The sequence below is a fragment of the Opisthocomus hoazin genome, chromosome 7 (assembly GCF_030867145.1).
Source record: "Opisthocomus hoazin isolate bOpiHoa1 chromosome 7, bOpiHoa1.hap1, whole genome shotgun sequence".
NCBI lineage: Eukaryota > Metazoa > Chordata > Aves > Opisthocomiformes > Opisthocomidae > Opisthocomus > Opisthocomus hoazin.
In genome coordinates this window covers 71,714,125-71,736,687 of record NC_134420.1, presented here as the reverse complement: position 1 = coordinate 71,736,687, position 22,563 = coordinate 71,714,125, and the positions used below count along the sequence as shown (strand labels likewise).

Genomic DNA, 22,563 nt, shown 5'->3' with positions numbered 1-22,563 from the left:
CTGCTGGCTCATGGTCACCCTGTCGTCCCCCAGCACTCCCAGTCCCTCTCCACAGAGCTGCTCTCCAGCAGGTCAGCCCCAGCCTGTACTGGTGCCTGGGGTTGTTCCTCCCCAGGTGCAGGACCCTGCCCTTGCCCTTGTTGAACCTCATCAGGTTCCTCTCTGCCCAACTTGCTCTGCCCCTCGCTCAAGGCCACAAGCACCCTCCGAATATTCTCTGTCCCCAAAGCTGTAGCTATCAAAAATGGATGCAGACCACAATCAAACTGTCCCCAACAGGACAACAACATTTTCTCCCTGTCCTTACATATCCTGGCACACACACGCTTCAATAGATTTCCCTAAGTGCCTGCTTTGCACTCAGCAACGAAAAACACATTTTGTATTTAAAAAAAATCCCCCCACCAAACTCAAAGCCAGGCCCACGCACCCTGACGTGGTCCAAAACCTGCTCACAGTCAGCAGCTCCAGCAAACACAGCTGCCGACCCGGTTTAACCCAGTAGCAGTGGGACATGGACAAGCACGTCCCTTCCCCGTGTCACCGTCACCGTCACCGGCAGCTGCACGGACCCGCTGGCTGGGCTCGGCTCGGGGCTCCTGGCACCCCTAACCCAGACGGGTGGCTGGGACTGATGGATCCCACTGGTGATTTTGGGGCTGAAGCCTACAGAGCCGGGACCCCAGGCTTGTCACAGCCGCTGCCCCTGGGAGCAAACGGCCCCTCAGCCACCGCCATCCCCACGGGACCCCACCGGAGAGCCGTTCCCATCGCTTTGGTGGCGACGCTCCAGCGTCCATCTCCGCAGCGCTGGGAGAGGCAGCGATTTTCGCCGCCGTAACCGAGATGTGGCACTGACCCCTAGTGACAACCTCCCGCCCCGATGATGCACGAAGAGAAGGGTCGGGACTGAAAAAGGACCCGCGGCCAAGAAGAAGAGAAGGCTGCGAGGGGACCTTAGAAATGCTTACAAATATCTGCAGGGTGGGTGTCAGGAGGACGGGGCCAGACTCTTTCCAGTGGTGCCCAGCGACAGGACAAGGGGCAATGGGCACAAACTGAAGCAGAGGAAGTTCCAGCTGAAGATGAGGAAGAACTTCTTCCCTCTGAGGGTGACGGAGCCCTGGCCCAGGCTGCCCAGGGAGGTTGTGGAGTCTCCTTCTCTGGAGATATTCAAGACCCGCCTGGACAAGGTCCTCTACAACCTACTGTAGGTGACCCTGCTTCGGTAGGAGGGTTGGACTAGATGACCCACAGAGGTCCCTGCCAACCCCTACCATTCTGTGATTCTGTGATTCTGTGAAGAGCGGGAACGCTCCTCGTCTCCTACAAAACCCTACTGAAGGATGGGATCCTTCTGCGGCAGGGCCCGGGGGGCCGGGGCAGCGTCCCCGCAGGGGTGCATCCCCCCCGGCCACCCCAGCCCACGCCACCAGCCCCTCCACCCACCACGCTGTGCCCAAGATGGATGCCCATTGACCATACTTGAGATAGAATTTCTTTAAGATGTCTGCAACAAGCCCAAAGAGCGCGTTTCACCCGCACCGAGTGGGAGAGCGATGGACAGGACAGGGACCGACGTGCAGCTCGTAGAGCCCGGCAGTGCTAACGACCTTACGCCGCAGCGGAACGACGGGAACCCACGGAGGATCTGCTCGCGCCCTGACCTGCTCCCTCCCTTGGGAACGCTCAGCCGGACGGCAGGCTCCCATCTGCATGCTACAGTTTATGACTTTAAATACATACATTTTGGCTCTAAGCCTGTCATTAAAACCAAAAATGGTCTGTTTCAATTAAGGGCTTCAAGGAGAGCCCAGGACTAATGGTCTATTTCTGGGCATTTTAAAATACTCCCAACCATGTGGGCTGCTTACAGGATGAGAAATACAGACATTACAATGCTCCCAGCAGTTGCTCGCCATCAGTTCTTCCCCTCCCCAGTAACTTCAGAGCCGTAAGGAGGAGCAGGAGGAGGATCCAACCCTCCCGGCACATCGCAGCGACGCTGTGGACGGGAGCAGATGTTTATTGAAGGGGGTGGGAAGATCGTCATGGCACGGGTGGTGTTAGACAAAGCTTCCCTCCAAATGCACTGCTCTTCCCGGCCCACATCCCACACTGGCCTTCAGGCTGAGCTCCTCCAGCAAGGAACGACAGACCTGCTGCTGTCTCCAGGACACGGGCAGAGGCTGGGAAGCCACTTCACAGAATCACAGAATCACAGAATGGTAGGGGTTGGAAGGGACCTCTGTGGGTCATCTAGTCCAATCCTCCTGCCGAAGCAGGGTCACCTACAGTAGGCTGTAGAGGACCTTGTCCAGGCGGGGCTTGAATATCTCCAGAGAAGGAGACTCCACAACCTCCCTGGGCAGCCTGGGCCAGTGCTCCGTCACCCTCAGAAGGAAGAAGTTCTTCCTCATCTTCAGCTGGAGCTTCCTCTGCTTCAGTTTGTGCCCGTTGCCCCTTGTCATGTCGCTGGGCACCACTGAAAAGAGCTTGGCCCCATAAAAACTGCTTATCCCCATGGAGATACGGATGTGAAGCAGCTCCATTCCACCTCGGAAGGGTCTGTCCCCAGCACTGCCGACCTTGCCCTTCATCTCCCTCCCCTCGACTGCAAAGCGCTGGGCTTTCTGCAGACCTCACTCCCCGCACCATCCCCAGCTCAGGAGGCACCAACATCGCTGCCGTCACCGAGAGCAAAGAAAAATTGAGGCTGCAAATAACCCCCTGGGCACGTAACCAAGAAAATGCCAGCACTGAGCAAAGCCATCTTCCAACCTGCCCGCCCTTGGGATTTGCTGGCAAATTTTTGTCCCAGCTATTCATGGCTGTTGTGAAGACCGGAGCTCTGGCCTTTGTAATTAAGCTGCTTTAACCAGACACTCCTCTTACCCCCGAGATGAACACGCTCACGAATTCGGTTCACAAGTCGGGTGTAAACACAAGCGGGTGCCAGCTGAAGCAGCCCTGGAGCGGGTGACACGCTCGCCCTCCCAGCTCCACACACAGTGCAGATGCAACCGCTTTTTGAGAGCAGGGCTGGCCGACACGCATCGGTAGAGTCACTGCTGCAACTGCAGGGGAGAGAAATGTGCTTTTTATCCTGGAATCACTCACCCCTTCCTGCTCGGGGGCAGCCGCAGCGCCTACGTGAGACATACAGAAACTACAGCGCAGGGCTGCGCTGATTTGACTTTTCCAGCGCGGTTCGTTGCGCCCACGGCGCGCGGTGAGCTCACCCCAGCTCTCCCCCAGCTCCGGGGCTGAGCTCCCTCGCAGCAACCCCCCCTGCAGACCTGCTCTCCCTGCTTGCTGTGCCCAACAGCAGCTGGGGGGCAAGGTGTGGGGTGCAGGGACATGTTTGTGGCATCAGAAAGCACAGCCGCCGCGGAAGGACCGGCAGGGAACTTGCACAGAGACATAGGGGCTGTTTCATAGAATCACAGAATCATGAAGGTTGGAAAAGACCTCTGAGATCATCAAGTCCAACCGTCACCCCAACACCACCATGCTTGCTAAACCATGTCCCCAAGTGCCACATCCACATGGTTTTTGAACCCCTCCAGGGATGGGGACCCCACCACTGCCCTGGGCAGCCTGGTCCAATGCCTGACCATTCTTTCAGTAAAGAAATTCTTCCTGATATCCAATCTGAACCTCCCCTGATGCAACTTGAGGCCATTGCCTCTCGTCCTATCGCTGGTTACCTGGGAGAACTGTTCTATCCCTTCACCATTATTTCCAGCTGAAAGCATTCCTGCCCTTGGTGTAAAGGCTCACGGAGGGCTGGGAAAGTGCGAAGGATCTCTGGGCGCTGTCTCACATCTTTCCGTGCCCCAGGCAGGGGGACGCCCAGCTCTCAGAGCTCGCTGTGTCTCTTGCCCTGCTTCTCCCTCGCCGCCAGCCTCGGGGCTGTCCCCCTCAGGTCCCTCCCAGGGGACTCGACCTTCTCCGCTTCGGTCTCCTGGGACGGCTCCTCCCGGACCGTGGTGTCCCCTCCCGGGCCCTCGGGCGGGCGCCGCGCCGGCGTGTCCCCGCGGCGGTGGGAGCCATGGAGGGGCAGCTTGGGCATGGCTGTCTCCATCATCTCGAGGAAGTCGTAGGCAGGGAGAGGTGGTTTCCAGTCCTCCTCAGACAGGGTACCTGAGAAGCAAACACAGCCCCACGCTAATAAGTTAACTCCATGGACATTTCCCTTTCAAAGGAATCACAGCTTTTTTTTGTCCTTCCAGTGAATGCAAAAGCAAAGATCTTTTCTTAAAGATCACTCTCTTTCCTCCAAAAGGAAACCATCCAAATTAAACCAGCCAGGGATGCATTAGTGTTTACTGGAGCTGGCCAACCGCGTTAATAACTGCGCATCGCTGCGACATCGTTAGGAGCGAGGGGAGATTGCTGCCTACACGGCGAGGAAGCGGCCCCGTTACGTGAGGATACTCTTTAATCTATGCTTTTAAGACTGATCACATGGTTCTTAGCGCTTAAAAGCCTGAGGAAGGAGGCTGGGATGGCTGGCACAGCCCTCGGCCATGCAGTGAGCTGCTCAGCCGTCAGCTCCCCCCTGACACCCCTGCAAACTAAGGTCCCTGCCTAGAGACCGACAGGACAGCCGGGTGCCTTTAGCAGTGGCGATGGGAAGAGGTGTGGGAGGACGGCGGGCTCACGGGGTTCTCCCAGTGATTACTGGGTCAGAAATCACAGAATCACAGAATGGCAGGGATTGGCAGGGACCTCTGTGGGTCACCCAGCCCAACCCCCTGCCCAAGCAGGGTCACCCACAGCAGGCTGCACAGCACCGCGTCCAGGCGGGGCTGGAATATCTCCAGAGAAGGAGACTCCACAGCCTCCCTGGGCAGCCTGGGCCAGGGCTCCGTCACCCTCAGAGGGAAGAAGTTCTTCCTCATCTTCAGCTGGAACTTCCTCTGCTTCAGTTTGTGCCCATTGCCCCTTGTCCTGTCGCTGGGCACCACTGGAAAGAGTCTGGCCCCGTCCTCCTGACACCCACCCTGCAGATATTTGGAGGCATTTCTAAGGTCCCTTCTCAGCCTTCTCTTCTTCTCCAGGCTGAACAAGCCCAGCTCCCTCAGCCTCTCCTCGTAGGAGAGATGCTCCAGCCCCCTCACCATCCTCGCAGCCCTCTGCTGGACTCTCTCCAGTAGCTCCTCATCTTTCTTGAACTGGGGAGCCCAGCACTGGACACAGCACTGCAGATGGGGCCTCACCAGGGCAGAGCAGAGGGGGAGGAGAACCTCCCTCAACCTGCTGGCCACACTCCTCCTAATGCACCCCAGCATCCCATTGGCCTTCTTGGCAGCCAGGGCACACTGCTGGCTCATGGTCACCTTGTCATCCCCTAGCACTCCCAGTCCCTCTCCGCAGAGCTGCTCTCCAGCAGGTCCGCCCCAAGCTTGTACTGGTGCAATAGTGCCTTCAGCTCCAGCAGGAGCCTACACATCCTACCCCACCAGGCTGCTGCCAGCTTTTGGAAACACCTTCTCTGAAAGGCTCCAAAAACTCACAAGGATGAAGCGGAGTCACCCCATCACCTCTCCTGGAGCAGGCTGGCAGTTCCCAAGATCCCCGTAGCATCCCATGGCTACACATAACACATGAGGCAGGCATGTCTGTGCTGCCTTCCTCCAAAGCTTCAGCAGGCTGATCAAGGCAGGAGGGATGCAGTGAAAGGCTTTACGGTACAAGCCAACCCTTTATGTCCCAAAGGCCACAGCAAAGCACCAGCTTCCTTCTCCTCTCCCATCCCAAAAAATGCTGGAAGGTGCCCAAAGAGCTGCCAGCTATGCTGACCACTGGGAGTCAGGAAATTTTTTATTAGCAAGCTGAATTTCAGAAGGTCTCTTTGCAGGAACCGGAGAGCACAGCCAGGTTTGGGGATTAGCGCGGGGAAGGGATGTCAATTTAGAACTATTCACGCTTGGCTCTGAACATTAAACACTCCCGAAGCAACCTCGTGAGTGCGGGTATTGTCTTCTGGCCGGACTAGTTGTACTTCTCCAGCTCAAACTAGCGTAGCTAGTTTTTCCATCACTAAATTCCAGGGCAGACAATTTATTGCATGTAGCATCTTCTCCTAAACAGAACAGAGCTAACCAGTGTGTGCTTAGGAACGTTACAAACGTGTGTCCACTTACTGCTGGGAATCTCCAGTCCTGCTTTTAGCCTCTCCAGCCAAGACAAGATGTTCATTTCAGTGACGGACTGCTCCGACGGGAACTTGAATACCTGACCCCCGGCGTGAAGGTTCACCCAGACGAGAAGAGGCAGCGAAGGCATGGTGGCAAAGTACGCCCTCAGGACCCCGCGCCCCACCGGAGTCTTCCTCCTGTGGGGAAGGGGAGATTCAACTGGCTCACCAGCACAACAGGGCAGAGAGCCAAGAGAACACCAAAGCCTTTGGGCCACGTCCAGCAAAGCCCTGGCCCAGGCTGCCCAGGGAGGTTGTGGAGTCTCCTTCTCTGGAGATATTCAAGACCCGCCTGGACAAGGTCCTCTACAGCCTGCTCTGGGTGACCCTGCTTCAGCAGGAGGGTTGGACTAGATGACCCACAGAGGTCCCTTCCAACCCCTACTATTCTGTGATTCTGTGATTCTGTGATTCTGTTCTGCCTGCGGGACAGCTGTAGAAACTCACCGCTTTATTTCTAAGCTCAGTGCCTTAAGCAAGCCATTGGGGTCCAGCGGAGAGGGAGCGGATGGCATAGAATCATAGAATCATAGGTTAGATAGGACCTCTAAGATCATCGAGTCCAACCATTCACCCAACACCCCGATGCCTGCTAAACCATGTCCCCAAGTGCCACATCTACACGTTCTTGAAACACCTCCAGGGATGAGGACTCCACCACCTCCTTGGGCAGCCTGCTCCAATGCCTGACCAGATTAGGCAGATTAGACCTGTAACAAAACCCTTGAGCAGGAGGAGCTGGGGCAAACTCTGTAGGAGGGCATGAAATGTTCTCCACCCTAAGTTTCTAAGAACAGGTGAGACAGGAGCGGGATCCCGCAACCCCCCCACCCATCGCCCCGTGCTGAGTCCACAAGGGATGGAAAGGCAGGAGCCGATGCAGAGGGCTGGGCCGCTGCTGGCTGCTTCCCCGTGGCCCCGGGAGCTGGAGGGGCAACTTCCCCACGCGACACAGAGAGCCAAAAGAGGACATCGAGATGGAGCGACAGCGAGCCCACGAAGATGCCGAGTCCTTCTGGCACTATTTTCAGGCTGCGAGTGATGCTCGAGGTCCGAGCTGGCTCTCACCGTGGGAATGAGGTACGGTTTCTAGGACCGTGCTGCGCTTTCCGAGCCAGCGGCCATGTTCTGCTCTCTTCTGGGGCAATGGCCTTCTGCTCTGACGAAGGACAGCTCGCCCTCTGTCAGATCTGCAAAGGCAGATGTGTAGGTGGGGGAAGTTCCAGGGGCTCTCGTTTCTTGCGCGTTACTGGCAAACAAATTGTCTTCTCTTCGAAAACATGTGCATTCCCCGTTAGCTAAACTTCAGCCCACGCCGCGAGGCGCTTCCCAGACTTCAGAGCAGGTTATGATTAAGACAGTGAGGTGTCTCCGGGCTTGGGCAAAACAAACAGAGGCGAAAAATTGAAAACACAACTAGGGTGAAAAAAAAAAAAAAATCCCTTCTCCTACAACTTCCTATTTCTTAGCTCCTGGATTCGTTTTGTTTCTTGGATATCTTTGAAGTTTGCCTTATGGGGCTTATTCTGGCTGTCCCTTCTTCTGCAAAGTTTCTTTCTCCGAGTCATCAACCAGTAATTGCCCTGTTGTGCATCCCTCTAATTGCCAGTGGAAAAATCACCTTAAGACACTCCAGGAGGGAAAATTCAATTCTTTCTCCCACATGTGACAAAAATACAAATAACACCAGAAAGAGAGAGGGTTCAAGCTACCGTGAAATATCTTTGAGACCATTTTACTCTGCCGAAAATGACTTCTGCAATCCATTAAACATTTATGAATTTTACTTTGTCATGCAATTTTGCAGCTGCCCAGAATACATACTGAATCACTTCTAAAGGATTCCACCTCCCAACTCATGATGACTTCAGACCCAATAATCACATTACCAGCTAGGCAGTGTTTTCAGTAATTGCAGACTCAGTTTTTTGTCGCCCTGAAATGCTAAGAGCGAGCTAACGGAAAGAAGAAAAGAGGTTTTTAGACACTCACACGTTCAACCAGCAAGCCACAAACGCTTGCCGGGGTCTTCCTTTTGCCAGCTTCAGCATTTCCTCGCTTTCCATTTGACCGATGTCACCATCGCTGAACAAGATGAGGAAGGGCTTTCTGAGTTGCAAGTAGAGGGGCAGATTTTGCACAGTGATTTCTGGCTGCAAGACATCAAAACAAGAAGTTGGGGTTTATGGGGAGGAGGGAACAGGATAAAATCAGACTTTCTGTCCTTACGTGAGGGTGGGGGGGCTAGGCAAGGCTGTGGGGTCCATGTTGAACACAAGCAGCTCGAAAACAAGTGTGGGTGCTGGGCTCTGGTGCACGTTGCAGATGGCTATGCCCAACCCTGCCCATCGCAAGCCAAGTCTGTAGGAGCAGCTGTGCACGCTGAGATGAAGGGGTGTGAGCAGGGAAAGCAGCAGCAAGGCCAGCTCAGCCCAGCTCCACGTGTTCTGGCCATAACCAGCCTCTGAAGGGCATGCGCAAGAGGCAGGGAGCAGACCCTGCCAGAGGCCAAGCCAGCGAGCGGCCAGGCCATCGGCTCCCAGGGTCTCCTCCCACGAGACCACACAGCAAACAGCAGATTTCTGTCCACACTGTCTGATTCAAGCCATAAAATTTAAAAACAAACGTAACTCAGCATGATAGAAATAACGAGCAAACATTTATTTTGCGCAGCTCCACGCTGTAATCAGTGCTTCTGCAAACAACCACAATGGAAAAAGGACAGTTTTTTTCTTTTTTTTACTTACAAAAATGTCCAGCGATTCATATCTGATCATCTGCACCATGTCCTGCGCGCTCTGTCTGGACAAAGCGATGCCTTCCACGCTCCGACCTCCGCTCCTGGCAAGGAGGAGGGCTGGGGGGGACACGGCGTATTTACGGGATCTGAAAAAGAGGGACAGTAACAAGAACCAGCCGGGGGATTTGGCACGCGCCGTATCTGCTGCGCGCAGAGCTGGCAGCCCCACGGCGAGAAGCGGGGACAGGGATGCAGGGAAGGGCCAGGCTGCTCTTAGAGGCTGTCCTGGCTTCGGCTGGGATAATCTTCCTCCCAGCAGCTGCTGTGATTTGGATTTAGTACGAGAAGAACGCTGATAATGCTGATGTTTTTAGTTGTTGCTACGACTGGATGCGAAGTGGTCATTGGGTGGTGAGAATAATTGTATTGTATATAGTTTGGTTTGGATATTCATTATTATCATGGAATCATAGGTTGGAAAAGACCTCTAAGATCATCAAGTCCAACTGTCAACCCAACACCACCATTCCTACTAAACCATGTCCCCATGTGCCACATCCACATGGTTTCTGAACCCTTCCAGGGATGGGGACTCCACCACTGCCCTGGGCAGCCTGGTCCAATGCCTGACCGCTCTTTCAGTAAAGAAATTGTTCCTAATATCCAGTCTGAACCTCCCCTGATGCAACTTGAGGCCATTGCCTCTTGTCCTATCGCTGGTTACCTGGGAGAAGAGACCAAACCCCCCTCACTCCAACCTCCTTTCAGGCAGTTGTAGAGAGCAATAAGGTCCCCCCTCAGCCTCCTCTTCTCCTCTTCTCCAGACTGAACAGCCCCAGCTCCCTCAGCCGCTCCTCATCAGACTTGTTCTCCAGACCCCTCCCCAGCCTCGCTGCCCTTCTCTGGACACACTCCAGCCCCTCAATGTCCTTCTTGGAGTGAGGGGCCCAATGCTGAACACAGCACTCGAGCTGCGGCCTCACCAGTGCTGAGCACAGGGGCACGATCCCCTCCCTGCTCCTGCTGGCCACACCATTCCTGATCCAAGCCAGGATGCCGCTGGCCTTCTTGGCCACCTGGGCACACTGCTGGCTCATGGTCAGCCAGTTGTCAACCAGCACCCCCAGGTCCTTTTCCACTGGCCAGCTCTCCAGCCACTGATCCCCAAGCCTGCAGCGTTGCCTGGGGTTGTTGTGACCAGAGTTTTGTGACCAAAGAAATTATCATTATCGTTATTATTAGTAGTATTTCCTTTGTTGTCTTATTAAACTTTCTTTATCTCAGCCCCCGAGTTTCCCCGCTTGTCCATTCTCCTCCCCATCGCACTGCGGGGGATGGGGAGGGGGGAGCGAGTGGCTGGCTGGTGCTGAGTTGCCGGCTGACGGGTTAAACCACGACGGAGGCACAGGCACGTGCAGGAGGAAAGCGTCCTGAGCTGCCTCCCCTGCCCATCACATTCCCCACCGCCCCCTCTCCAGCCCCTGCACGGTCCTGATCCGAGCCAACAGTGAGAGATGAGGCTGACCTGCTCCCTCGTCCCCTGCAAAGAAACCAGCACTTACCCAGCCCGCACCAGATGCTAAATATACACACACACACATACACAAAAACTGCACTTTCTTCTGCAAAAAGACTGCAGCAGCTAAATCACAGCAAAAATCCCCAACACCGCCGTCTAAACTAGCTGCTGGCACTTCTCTTTCATTTTCACACCTAAGGCTGGGTGGTGCCAATACCCACCTGGCTTTACTCTGCCTCCCAAGCCAAGGCAAAGAGCAGGTCTCAGACTTCATCCGAGGGACACCAACCTATGCAACCTAAGCTCCAGGAGATCTGATTTTTGGCTTGGTGAACACGGGCAATTTTGCTGAAGTCCAGCCCCACGCTAGAGCAACACACACAGCCCACACACGCACCCTCGGCGGCGAAACCAGCTCATTCTTTGTTTCCCAACGCTGTTCTGGTTAAGAGGGTTCAAGGCTATTTAAAGAAAAGCTGAGAAGGTGGAAAGAGCAAAAATAGGAGAAGTCGGAGCAGTGAAAGGGCAGGGGGTACACCAACACGGGACAGCAGCTTTCTGGAAGGCTGAGGAACTTCAGTCGTGAAGGCTCCAGATGCCAGTGCCCAGAGGAAGGGCGCGACGGAGGAAGTCAGCTGCCACGACAGTTTTCTTGGAGGTGTCTGTGGTTTATTTTTCAAAGGCTGCTGGCAATTTTTCCAAGGCTGTGGCACCAGAACTGCTGGGGAAGCGAGTGAGGTGTAATTGTAGAGACAACAGTGACAGGACGAGGGGTAATGGTTTTAAACTAAAACAGGGTAGGTTTAGGCTGGATATAAGGAAGAAATTCTTTACAATGAGGGTGGTGAAACACTGGAACGGGTTGCCCAGAGAGGTGGTGGAGGCCCCATCCCTGGAAACATTCAAGACCAGGTTGGACAGGGCTCTGAGCATCCTGATCTAGTTAGCAGTGTCCCTGTTTGCTGCGGGGGGATTGGACTAGATGACCTCTGGAGGTCCCTTCCGACCCAAAACTTTCTGTGATTCTATGATTCTATGTAATGACATTTTGGGTTGCAGAGGTGGGGAGGTGGAAAGCCTTTGATTTCCTTTTCAGAAGTTATCTGGTCCACCTCTTCTTTTTTTTTCTCCACATGAGAAAGATGCAACGCAGATTCAGCCTACCGCAAAGGCAGCTCATAGAAAAGTCACGTCACAACCAATTGCACTTCCCTCCCTCGTTTGCCCAGGCAAATTCAGTTTGGACACTTATTTTAGCAGTTCCGAATGGGATGGAGATTTGTTCAAATTTGCTTTCAAAATCTCAGTGTTTGGCATTTCAGGTCATCAATGACAAAGCAAGCGGAGGGAACTGCAGATAAGACATTTCCATGATGTTCAGCTCGTACGTAGGCCTTTCACCTCCCCCATCACAGCACTTCACCGTCTGGAAGGAATCCACCCACTGCAAATTTCTAAGGGGCACCCCAGATCTGCACCGATGTCTTGATAAAGAGCAGCAGCAATGAATCACCGTGGACTTTCCTCAGGCCTTCAAATGTTATGAATCCATCGCTAAACTGCTCTTGGATTTATCTGAGCCATTTCAGCTTTTTTAATTTATCTTCGTAAATCCAGCCCTGAGCTAAGATTTTCCCCTTTCTGCCCGGACTCCCCAGCTCTGCTACTCAAAGAAGTTGAGTCTCACACCTCTGGCTGTGGCTGGGAGTGCTTTGATCTATTAGGAAGGTCCTTAGCTTTCCTCTCTGTTGTTTTCCAAATTAACCTGTATTTGCCATCAATTAAGAATGGTAAAACCCTAGAGAATTTTTTAATTCGGTGATTTTGAACTTCCACAGTTCTTAAAGAGACTCTCTGCTTGGTCAGTTCTCAGAGGAGGTAAGGACTCTTGCTCCCCACGTCTAAACAGATCAACTTGTCAGCAGCCTTTGGCAGGGGAATTTCTCACACACTGCCAGAAAGCCAACAAATTCCTTGTCTAACAGCTAGAGCCTACCCTGAAACCACTTCTCACCTTACCGGTACCAAGTGCTTGTATTGTTGCTCATGATAGCTTTCTATTTATATAGCAGGGGCGTTCGGTGGGTAACACGAGACTTGCATTTCAATCAAAAACATCTGCAAACAAATACTTGGCAGGAATCTATGACATCTGAGTATTGGAGAAATAAATAATGACTTCATTTAAAGCATTTCTTCCTTAACGCTTTAGTCTTTTTTCATTAGTTACCAACCAAGCAGGTGCTTGCTGAGCAAACAGTTTTGCTAACAACATTCTTTGTGTATTTTGTACACCTTTTTCTTTGGGAAGAGGGGACTCAGCTTTCCGTGACCTGGGAGCCAGAAACATTTCCTCCTTGAGCGTTTAGCAGAAGAAGAGATTTTCTCTTCTTAAGAAGGGAAGTGAGCCTGGCTCTTGCATAAGGAATTCCTGTAAGTGTTTACTTTCCACTTACAGTTGCGAAGATGACCATGTACAGTAGCTTCACCCACAAATCACAGCCAAAATCCAAACTTGGCAGAACGAATATCTATATAAACTGTATGAACTATTCCAACTAAACAGGAGCACGCCGCAGACCGCGGCTGGAGCAGGAGGATGGAGGTGTATGCTTGCATGTGTCATTGCTGAGAGAACACAGGCTGTTTCTGCTGGTATCTTGTTTTGTAAGATCACACTGCCCTCCTTTGCTTTTTTCTCTTCTATCAGCTGGACTGAGATCCTTAGGGGAGAAAAGTCATTTAGCAGGCGTGGAGGGGGGTGGTGGTGTCAGGTTTTTCACCCTGATGCTGCTGGTTGTGACTTCTGCACCATCGCCCGGTGGTCTCCCACCCCAGCACTGGACAAGCCTGGCCAGTTTGGTTGATACAGATGTATTACCAAGATACCTGCATTTTTCTTCTCTGTGCATACCACAGAAATGCCCATGTCTCCTCAGACACGCCAGAGATGCATTGCATCTGCAAGAAACTAAGGAAAATCATTGACTGGTGTGTTACTGGCTGTTAAACCCACACCTGGAAAACAGGCCAAGGACCTTCTGGGATTTTTAACTCTGCCTTGACTGCTAATTCCTGAAGGAAATGGGATGCCAGAACAAGCTGAAGATTCCCCCTGGATCTAGCTCCATTTATAGGCACTGAAGAGTCCCTCAGTCTAATCCAAAGCACTTTGCCCCTTGCTGAAGTGAGTTTTAATGACACAGTTGAGTGCATGGATTGATACCTGCTCAGATCCCTTTAGCTCCAATTTAGGGCTGCAACTGATGCTCTTATTCAACCAGGAACTGAACAAGAAAGCCTTGACTTCGTCTTTACCACATGTGCAGGAGGAAGGCTGTTATATTATTCCAGCACTTTTCCTCCAGAAAGTGAGCGCACCTCCCCAGAGCTCTGTCAGGAAGTGGTGGTAACGTCTTGCCCTCGCCAAGGGGAGTGAAACGGGTGGGCACGTCTTTCAAGAAAGAAAAAAATTCCACAGGAAGATCAACTGTTGAAGTGATAAAATCATAGAATCATAGGTTGGAAAAGACCTCTGAGATCATCAAGTCCAGTCGTCAACCCAACACCACCATTCCTACTAAACTATGTCCCCAAGTGCCACATCTGCATGGTTTTTGAACCCCTCCAGGGATGGGGACTCCACCACTGCCCTGGGCAGCCTGGTCCAACGCCTGACCGCTCTTTCAGTAAAGAAATTGTTCCTAATATCCAGTCTGAACCTCCCCTGATGCAACTTGAGGCCGTTTACTCTCGTCCTATCACTGGTTACCTGGGAGAAGAGACCAACACCCACCTCACTACAACCTCCCTTCAGGTAGAGAGCGAGAAGGTCTCCCCTCAGCCTCCTCTCCCCCAGACTGAACAGCCCCAGCTCCCTCAGCCGCTCCTCATCAGACTTGTTCTCCAGACCCCTCACCAGCCTCGCTGCCCTTCTCTGGACATGCTCCAGTCCCTCAATGTCCTTCTTGCAGTGAGAGGCCCAGGTTCTTCCCCATCCTTGGCAATTGCAAACATCTCAAACATGCCCACCGGGAAGCTGGAGGAGGCCAAAGGGGTTTAAGGCCTTTCACGGTGCTGCAGAGAGGCCGTCTGCTCCACACCAAGGCAGCTCCATGGAAAGACAGCATTTATTTCAGGGCTTTCAAGCTGTTCTCCAGCATCTGGACACGATGCCCACTCCACTGCTAGCCAAGAAAGCCTGCAAGTAGTCACAAGCAGCCTCTCTCTTGGCTCCTTTGGCAACTGGTGCAACCATCAGAGCAAGACTCACAGTTACGCCCCGGTTTTGCAGCAATCCCCTTACAGCCCCTTTCCCCATCCCCACCTCGGCAGGCACTTTCCCAGCACCAGGGCAGGGAAGAGGAGACCAGAAAGGACTGCAGAAAGAGGAAGACCAGTAACAATCCATCACTTCTTCCTGATGGAAAAAGAAGAGCAGAACTGTTTTTTCTTTCTCACACACTGATTCTAGCTGGAGGGTATGATTTTTCCAGCCTGTTTTTTCATCCACAAAAGTCCGGCCCTATTCGTATGAGAAATCCAACAGATGCATGGGCGGCTGGCAGGGCTGGAGGACTGAAAATGCCCAGAGTGAACTTGAACAGCAGGAAGGGAGATGACTGTTCATTCCAACAGGGCTAAATGAGTTGACCATGGACAGGTTGCAAACTAGCAGCAGAGCCAGGGCTACATCTCCCTTTGGCTGAGTCCTGAGTGATCTCCCTACTGGACTAAATCACTTGTAGCTGCTTAGAGTTGCTGCTAAACACTCAGCATGGCCAGTGACACTTGCTCTAGGCATTGGCTTTCACTAAATGCAGATCAGTTTGAATTCTCCCCAGAGAAAAAGCGAAACAACTTACAAAGCCAAGGCATCATCTCCAAAATACATCCCCATCGTTACATGGCCACTTAAGATGTTTCCTGCCTCTTCGAAGGCTTCCCTGGCTGTAAAAAAGACAAAGATATGAAAATAAACAATAGAAAGAGAAGTGTGAGCTTCCTCCCGGAAACCAAATCGCTGTCTGCATACACAACACCCTCCCACAGCAAGCTGTCCGTTGGGAGCAGAACTGCGAGAGGCTCATGAGAAACCGATGCGCCTCATGGCCGCGGGCTACGGGAGGAGGAGTTGGCAGCGCCTGAAAGGATCAGAAGGAAAGCTCCTATTATGAGCACAGCGCTGGCTCTTTAGCCACCGGCACTGAGTTTCCAGGATCTCCGCGACAGAGGCACTGATGGAAAAAGAAACGCCTTTAAGGACTTCAAGTCCGTAAGTGTTCTTAGAAACAGGAGACCAATTATAAGTGTAAATAGAAATCTTGTTAAGTGCCAGTGACCTTTCGGAAATGACTGATGATGACTGAACTGGAGCAGTGCTAAGTGCCCAGCAGATAAACCAACCTCTCCCCCAAGTGTCTTTTGGCTTTATACAGTTCCCCAGAGCAGGCAGGGTCTATTACAGGCATCCAGCTAGGATAGGGAAGGTCAAAAAGCCAAGTTCCTTGCAGACACGGCGTGCTCCACCGCTCCGTGCAGCTGCAAAACGAGGGCAGCACCTCCGCCATTGCAGCTCAGCATAACTCCATGTGCGGCAGCTGCTTGGCTCCACCGCTCACCTTCTGGAGATGGCGAGGCAGAGGATGGGGAGGGAAGGACTGGGTTGGGGCTCTCTTGATCCACCACCGCAGAATTTATCCACGCTGAGAGACTGAGAGCAGCGCCTCGAAATGAAGCGGACTCCAGAGCTGGTTTGTGCCCTTATAAAACATCCACAGGGACAAGCTTTGTGAGAACACGCAAGCCACAGTCCGTGGGCTTGTAAAATACAGCTATAGATCAGAGATCAAAACTGCTGCTGCCAAAGGTAGGGTGAACGCAGGGCGGATTTCAACACCACCAACCCTCCCTCTTTGTATTGAGCAATGAAAAGGAAGAAAAAAGGCTCCTCCGACTTCAGGAGAGTGAGAAATCACACTCTGTGGCGAAGTCAGGTTTTCCCAAGAGTTAAGGTTACATCTCCCACACAGCCATGATATATGTTGCTTTATAACTTAAATAAGATCTCATTCAGATACTATTTAGTTTCCTCATAACATTCACCGTCATCACAACCAGCCAGCCCAAGCTCTTGGGACCGGTGACTCAGACCTCTGTAGACCGAAGCTGGCTCACAACTGGTCACTTTTTGGTTCTTTGCCTCCTTGCCTTCCAGCTACGCTCAGAGCCATATTTTCTATTGTGTTTCCCTGGAACCACAGGGACCACAGATTTGAGTTTACACTATTTTCCTTTCCAAATGGAAGCTCAGATCCTTCAAGGAGTGGCTCACTGAGGGTTCAGACCTTGTAGGAAACAACACACACAGAACAAAGTTGGTGACACAGCTTGGCTGCTTCATCTTGGGTTACAGAGAAACCACTGTTGGGTGGGTTTGATGTTGGTTTCCAGCTCTTTGGTTACTTGATTTTATCAGTGTTGAAAGAAAAGCATCTCATAGCAGCAGCTGATAAGGATCACTGAGAACTTCACTAACAAACCCCTTGCGAAGTTGCCTGTTTCCCAGCTACTGGAGATAAGGCCACAGGGCAGACCGTGAGCACACTCCGTGCCACCAGGTACCAAAGAACACAGCCTGACCTGGAGGGAGCAGGCTCACACCCAAACTTCCTCAGGAGAGCAATTCTACAGGCATTTGGCTTCAAATACCCACTACTTGAGACGTAAGCCCATGTCGAAGTGCTGCCCTGCAGCGTCCCTGGCTGCAGGAATTCTCTCCTAAATCAGGACAACCTTCAGCAGAGACCAGGCTTACTCCTTTCCTCAGAACCATTCCCAATGAGATCTTCCCTCCCTACCACACTTCCAAATTTTTCTGTATTTTGGGGACTGTGCCAGACCCAGAGCCACGCACCAACAACCATCTCCTAGCTCCGTGCAAGAAGCTCCCCCCCAAATCCACACAGCTCTTACTACAGACACGAAGCACTTCCAAAGAAGCTATGTAAATATTTCCTAGAAAATTAGTCCCCTCCTGAGAGCACGGTTTTAGCTCTCCACGGGGCTGGATCACATGCTGCAGCACATCCCTTGAGCTGGAATCCCAGCTGCCTTCCACAAGCCGACGTGAATTGCACGAGCCCAGCTTCACCACAGGATTTGGGAACGAGAAGGAGGGAAACTGCCAGATGAGGAAGGGTCCTGCCGAGTTTTCGGAGGCAGGATCTGAGCACAACCCCTTATCCCTCTAGCAGAAGGCATCTCACGAAACCATGCTCTCCAGCAGCACCCGCAGCATCTTTGCCTGCCTTCTGCACTTGATTTACGCCGATGCTGGCAAGCCCCACGTTGTTACCAGAGCTTTGCAGAACACAGGTGTATTTTTTTAACATTTGCTGCACGGTTTAGGACAGAGTCTCACTTCCAAGTATGCTTCCAGTTTCTCCACAGCAGACAAATTTCTCTCCTGCAAGTTCTCCAAATTTCCAGGAAAATGCTCGTTTGTTGCCCTAGTAATACCATTCACTTCTCTGCAATCTGTTTTAACAACGATTTTTCCGATAAGCCTCTTCTAGCTCAGACCCACCAAAGGGCTTCTTTACATAGTTCTGATGCTAAGCATTGGAAAAAATCCAGGGCTTTATTTAACTGGACATCTCGTGCCTCTATTTCAGTTAACTAGAAATGGCAATGCCATGGCGCGTTCCTCATTCAGGTTAGAGCAGGAATTCTTGCCGTGAGAAAACCATTGGAAATTCCAGATAAGCCTGCAGGCTGATAAAAGCAGCAATGTGGTTTCCTTGACTCTGGCCTGGGTTCGGTGCCAGAGCAGCTGGCTCCGGTTTTCTGCTCCCTCAGGTCATTCTGCACGAGGCTCGAACGCGCCGCAGGTTGCAGGCGGGGAAGGCATCACAGATCTCATCTCCCTTGGCATCTGCAGCTGAGCTGCCCCAGACTGCGGATGCCATTCCAGCTTGCAGACTGAGCGTGCCCTGAGGGAAGAGGCAATCTTGCCAGCTCCACACAAAGCCGTCTGGAAACCTCCAAGGCTCTTCTTTGCACAGAAGGAAATGAACAGCTTCTATGTAGGAAAGAGTCGGAGCTCACACGTCCAGCTGGATGCAGGCAGGTTCCTTCCGTGAACCCCTCTCATGGTCCCCGTGTTGCCTGAGGTCCTACCACGGGGCTAACCCAGGCTCCACTACTGCAGAGAGCGGAATATGTGGAACAGAGGGGAGACTCTGGAGCTCAGCTGATTAAAACCAGGCAGCATTGGGCTAAAGCTTTTTTAAGATCAGTAAGATTTTCTGCTATATTTAACAGACGCAGACCCTCTAGAAGAAGGCAGGCTTATGAGCTGTGAGCTGGCTCGGTAAACACAGCCCGAGCGTCTTCTGGTTGGTTCCAAACATTTTATTGTGTCCTTGCCTCTGAGCACAGTGGATTCCCTCTGGACCTCCTCATGTGAGAAAGTAGCGGGGTTTGCACTGAACCAAAGTTTACAGGCACCACAGAGCTTCAAAATGAAAAACAGTCTGAATATTGGATCATAAGACAGATCAGAAAGTTCTCCTTGTTTCAACGCCATAATTCCCAGGGGTAGCTGCTAACTGAGAGACCGTGGAGTTGGGAGGTCCAAGCTCTCCACTATGGATTTGATTGAAGCATGACATGACGTTGCCTTTCCAGACTGGTTTTATTCCCTCTCCCTTGTTAACGTGTATGATTGTCATATGAAAAATCACCGTAGCTCCATTTTCTTGTCTTTCAGAAAGGCTGTGGAAACCTGACGGATCCTGGACCGCAGCTATGGCATGCAACGAATGATACCGAGGCAGCAGCTGAGTGACAAACAGCACCCAACACAGCAGGCACGGGAGGGAGAGCATGACTGCTCCGAGTTTCAGCTACCGACAAGGACTACACCGACCAAGACTACAAAGTGAGGCAAATTCAGACAAGTTCAGAACACCCCTCCCAGCTACTTTGCTCAGCATTTCGAGCTGATGCCCACCACTCTGGGGGCTGTGCCCACCTATTTCAAAGCCCACAGGTGGATTTCACCGAGTTACTCACATACCATTCCTTTTGATGCAAGAAATTTGTATTTCACCTTATTGCTGCTTTGCTTTTTTTAAAAAAAGCTTGGGGTTTTTATAAAAAAAGGGGTTGGATTGTGCGTTGGTTGCAAGGACTGGGACTATCAAATTTGCAGAAGGAGAAGTCAGCAAGGTAACTATCAATCCAATAGTGGAAAGGTCTTTCTTTAACAAAGAGTATGTTGTGACATGTTTACACAGACTACAAGAAGAGGATCCTGACGGATCCAGGCTTGTTCAGCCAGAGGCGAAAGGGGGATTTCATGGCAGCCTACAACTGCTTTGAAGGGGACTTACAAAAAGAATCACAGAATCACAGAATGGTGGGGGTTGGAAGGGACCTCTGTGGGTCATCTAGTCCAACCCTCCTGCCCAAGCAGGGTCACCCAGAGCAGGCTGTAGAGGACCTTGTCCAGGCGGGGCTTGAATATCTCCAGAGAAGGAGACTCCACAGCCTCCCTGGGCAGCCTGGGCCAGGGCTCCGTCACCCTCAGAGGGAAGAAGTTCTTCCTCATGTTCAGCTGGAGCTTCCTCTGCTTCAGTTTGTGCCTGTTGCCCCTTGTCCTGTTGCTAGGCACTACTGAAAAGAGCTTGGCCCCATCCTCCTGACACCCACCCTGCAGATATTTGTAAGTATATATTAGGTCCCCTCTCAGCCTTCTCTTCTCCAGGCTGAACAAGCCCAGCTCCCTCAGCCTCTCCTCGGAGGAGAGATGTTCCAGTCCCCTCACCATCCTTGTAGCCCTCCGCTTGACTGTCTCCAGTAGCTCCTCATCTTTCTTGTTGTATCTTGAGATACAACAGGGACAACAGGCACAAATCATGGTTTGGTAAGTTCGGGTTGGACAACTGCAAAAATCTCTTTGCAGAGACAGATCATCCAGGGCACTGTTGTTTCGTGCTGTGCCCAGCCCGATGTCTCGGCCTCTATCAGGGTTGTCGGATGCCACCACACTGAGTGCAGCAAACACGCCTGGCAGCTGAACGTCCTCTGAGCCAGCATATGGACCTTAGGTCCCACAGCTGGGATCACCTAGAGTCTTCTACTAACAAAAATAAAAAGGGTGGTGCCAAGCAGGCTGTGAGGTGAGCCAAGACGGTTGGTCACTTACTGCAATGAAACACGGAGGAACTTCCAAGCACCTGGAATCATCCCTCCCCCATCAGGAATGCAACGGAGCGTTTAACCCATGAACACCACACTAACCTTCACTCGCGGCTGTGCTAAATACTCCTAGAAATGAAGTGGGGCGATAGGATGACAGCTCAGATGGAAACTCTCCTCTTAAATACGCTTCTGCCTCCTCGATTGTGGCCAGCTTCAGAGGGCAGGAAACCCGGCTCCTAGAGAAAGGCAGAGAAACAACATGGGCTGCCGCCTTCTCCACTTTTGGAATGGAGAGACGAAAGCGCGACCTCAATCTTGATTATAATAACAATGCCCCAACCCAATATGACAACCGTTCTGCCTTGTTAGAGACAAAAAATCAGTCGCCTGGGAAGGAAGGGCAACACCTAGTCACAGAAAGGCACTGGAGCTGGTTATGGGGAAGGGAAAACAGCCCTGAGCTAAACTGGTTGCTCTGAGATCCTTGGGATCCCCATTAAAAGTAACAGAGAAGGAATTCCAGCAAAGAGGGAGGGACAGGGACAACAGATGGATGAATTGTCCAAGAATAGACGTTCCCTGACACTGAAAAGCACAAGAAGTCAGCAAGCTAATTTCCAAACCAGGTCTACAACCAGATCTGACGTTATTTTTCCAAAACACAGTTCCATTACACAGGCCTTGAAGTATCCAGAACATCATCCAGCAGATGTGCCAGTGTTACTGTGTGGGGACTCATTAACAGGCACTTACAGCATGATGAAGCCGGTCAGTTCTTCGGTTCCCCACATGCCATTGTACACCACCGATCGCTCTCCCTGCTCGTAAATCTTGACGGTAGGAAACTGAGTGACATTCTCCTTTGTACAAACGCCAGGCCAGTCCCAGCAGTTCACCCGAGAGAGCAAAACCCCCTGAGTTCCTAGAGTGGAAAACAAATACATATAAATAATGTGGAAAAAAAAAAAAAAGGTTTGAAAAAGAGAGCTTTTTGTGAGTTTCTTTGAATATTATCGCATATATTTGTCTTAAAGCTGCCAGGACTCCCGTTTGCTTTGGCGTGCATCCTACAGGGCTGGTTCCTAACACGCTGCACGCAGTCGGAGCGAGCCCAGGTGGGCTACCGCTGCGAAGCTGCTGGACCATTCCTGGAGTCAAACGTTGCTTTGTGTGGGCAGGATGTCAAAACCCAGCCCCGAATACACAACCCCTTTGAGTACAGGCTATCTCCCTCCTGAAATCCTTCATGGGTATGCCTTACACTTTTGAGCAGATTAGTAACTATTTCCAGCCTGCAAACGTATTAAATACCCCAGCAGGTGTGGATGGAGCCAAACAACAGACCACGGAGCGAATAAACTCGGGGAAGTGGTAGGTTGCACTTCTCAGCAGGAAATTCCCAGAGACGTTCCCATCTGACTGGCTGCTCAGAGGGACACCATGAAACGCTGAGGCAACTGTCCAGGAGCAGCAAAGGCAGCAAGAAAAGGTACTGGAAATATCTTGGGAATAAGGCCAAGAAAAAGAAACGATGCAGGCCCTCACTTACAGGAAAGAGGGATGATCAAGCTTGGCATGGAGAAGGCTGATGCGTTCAAGGCTTTTGCATTTATTAAGGTGCCCAGTATTGAAAAGTGTTTGTTTTATCTGAAGCATGGAGCCATTAAACGTGATGTAAGCAAGACAGATGTAATACAGGTTGGCAGTTTGACAGCAATCACCCTATCCTATGTGTGCCAGTTGCTGTTCTCCAAGCCACTAGCAGGTACCTTTAGGTCCTTAAGAAAATGGTCTCACAAGTAAGGGAGATGGAAAGGAAGAGCACTTGGGGATTATAGAGCAGTCAGTCCAACTTTGGACTGGGAAAAGTACTAAAAAGTTTTTTGTGGG

At 51.8% G+C, this 22,563-nt stretch overlaps 1 protein-coding gene across 2 annotated transcripts in view; it reads right to left on the bottom strand.

Moving 5' to 3' along the window:
- Positions 1–1,255: 1,255 nt before the first annotated feature.
- The window catches only part of TXNDC16 (thioredoxin domain containing 16), a 47,436-nt gene continuing 26,128 nt past the window's right edge, over positions 1,256–22,563 (bottom strand). For both annotated transcript variants that reach the window (XM_075427209.1, XM_075427210.1), the window contains exons 14-20: positions 21,427–21,595; positions 20,773–20,909; positions 15,330–15,414; positions 8,953–9,091; positions 8,198–8,358; positions 6,153–6,343; positions 1,256–4,146 (exon numbers count right to left, since the gene is read on the bottom strand). In XM_075427209.1, the coding sequence (XP_075283324.1) occupies positions 3,863–4,146; positions 6,153–6,343; positions 8,198–8,358; positions 8,953–9,091; positions 15,330–15,414; positions 20,773–20,909; positions 21,427–21,595 (1,166 nt within the window). In that variant the 3' untranslated portion in view covers positions 1,256–3,862. The remainder of the gene's footprint in view (positions 4,147–6,152; positions 6,344–8,197; positions 8,359–8,952; positions 9,092–15,329; positions 15,415–20,772; positions 20,910–21,426; positions 21,596–22,563) is intronic.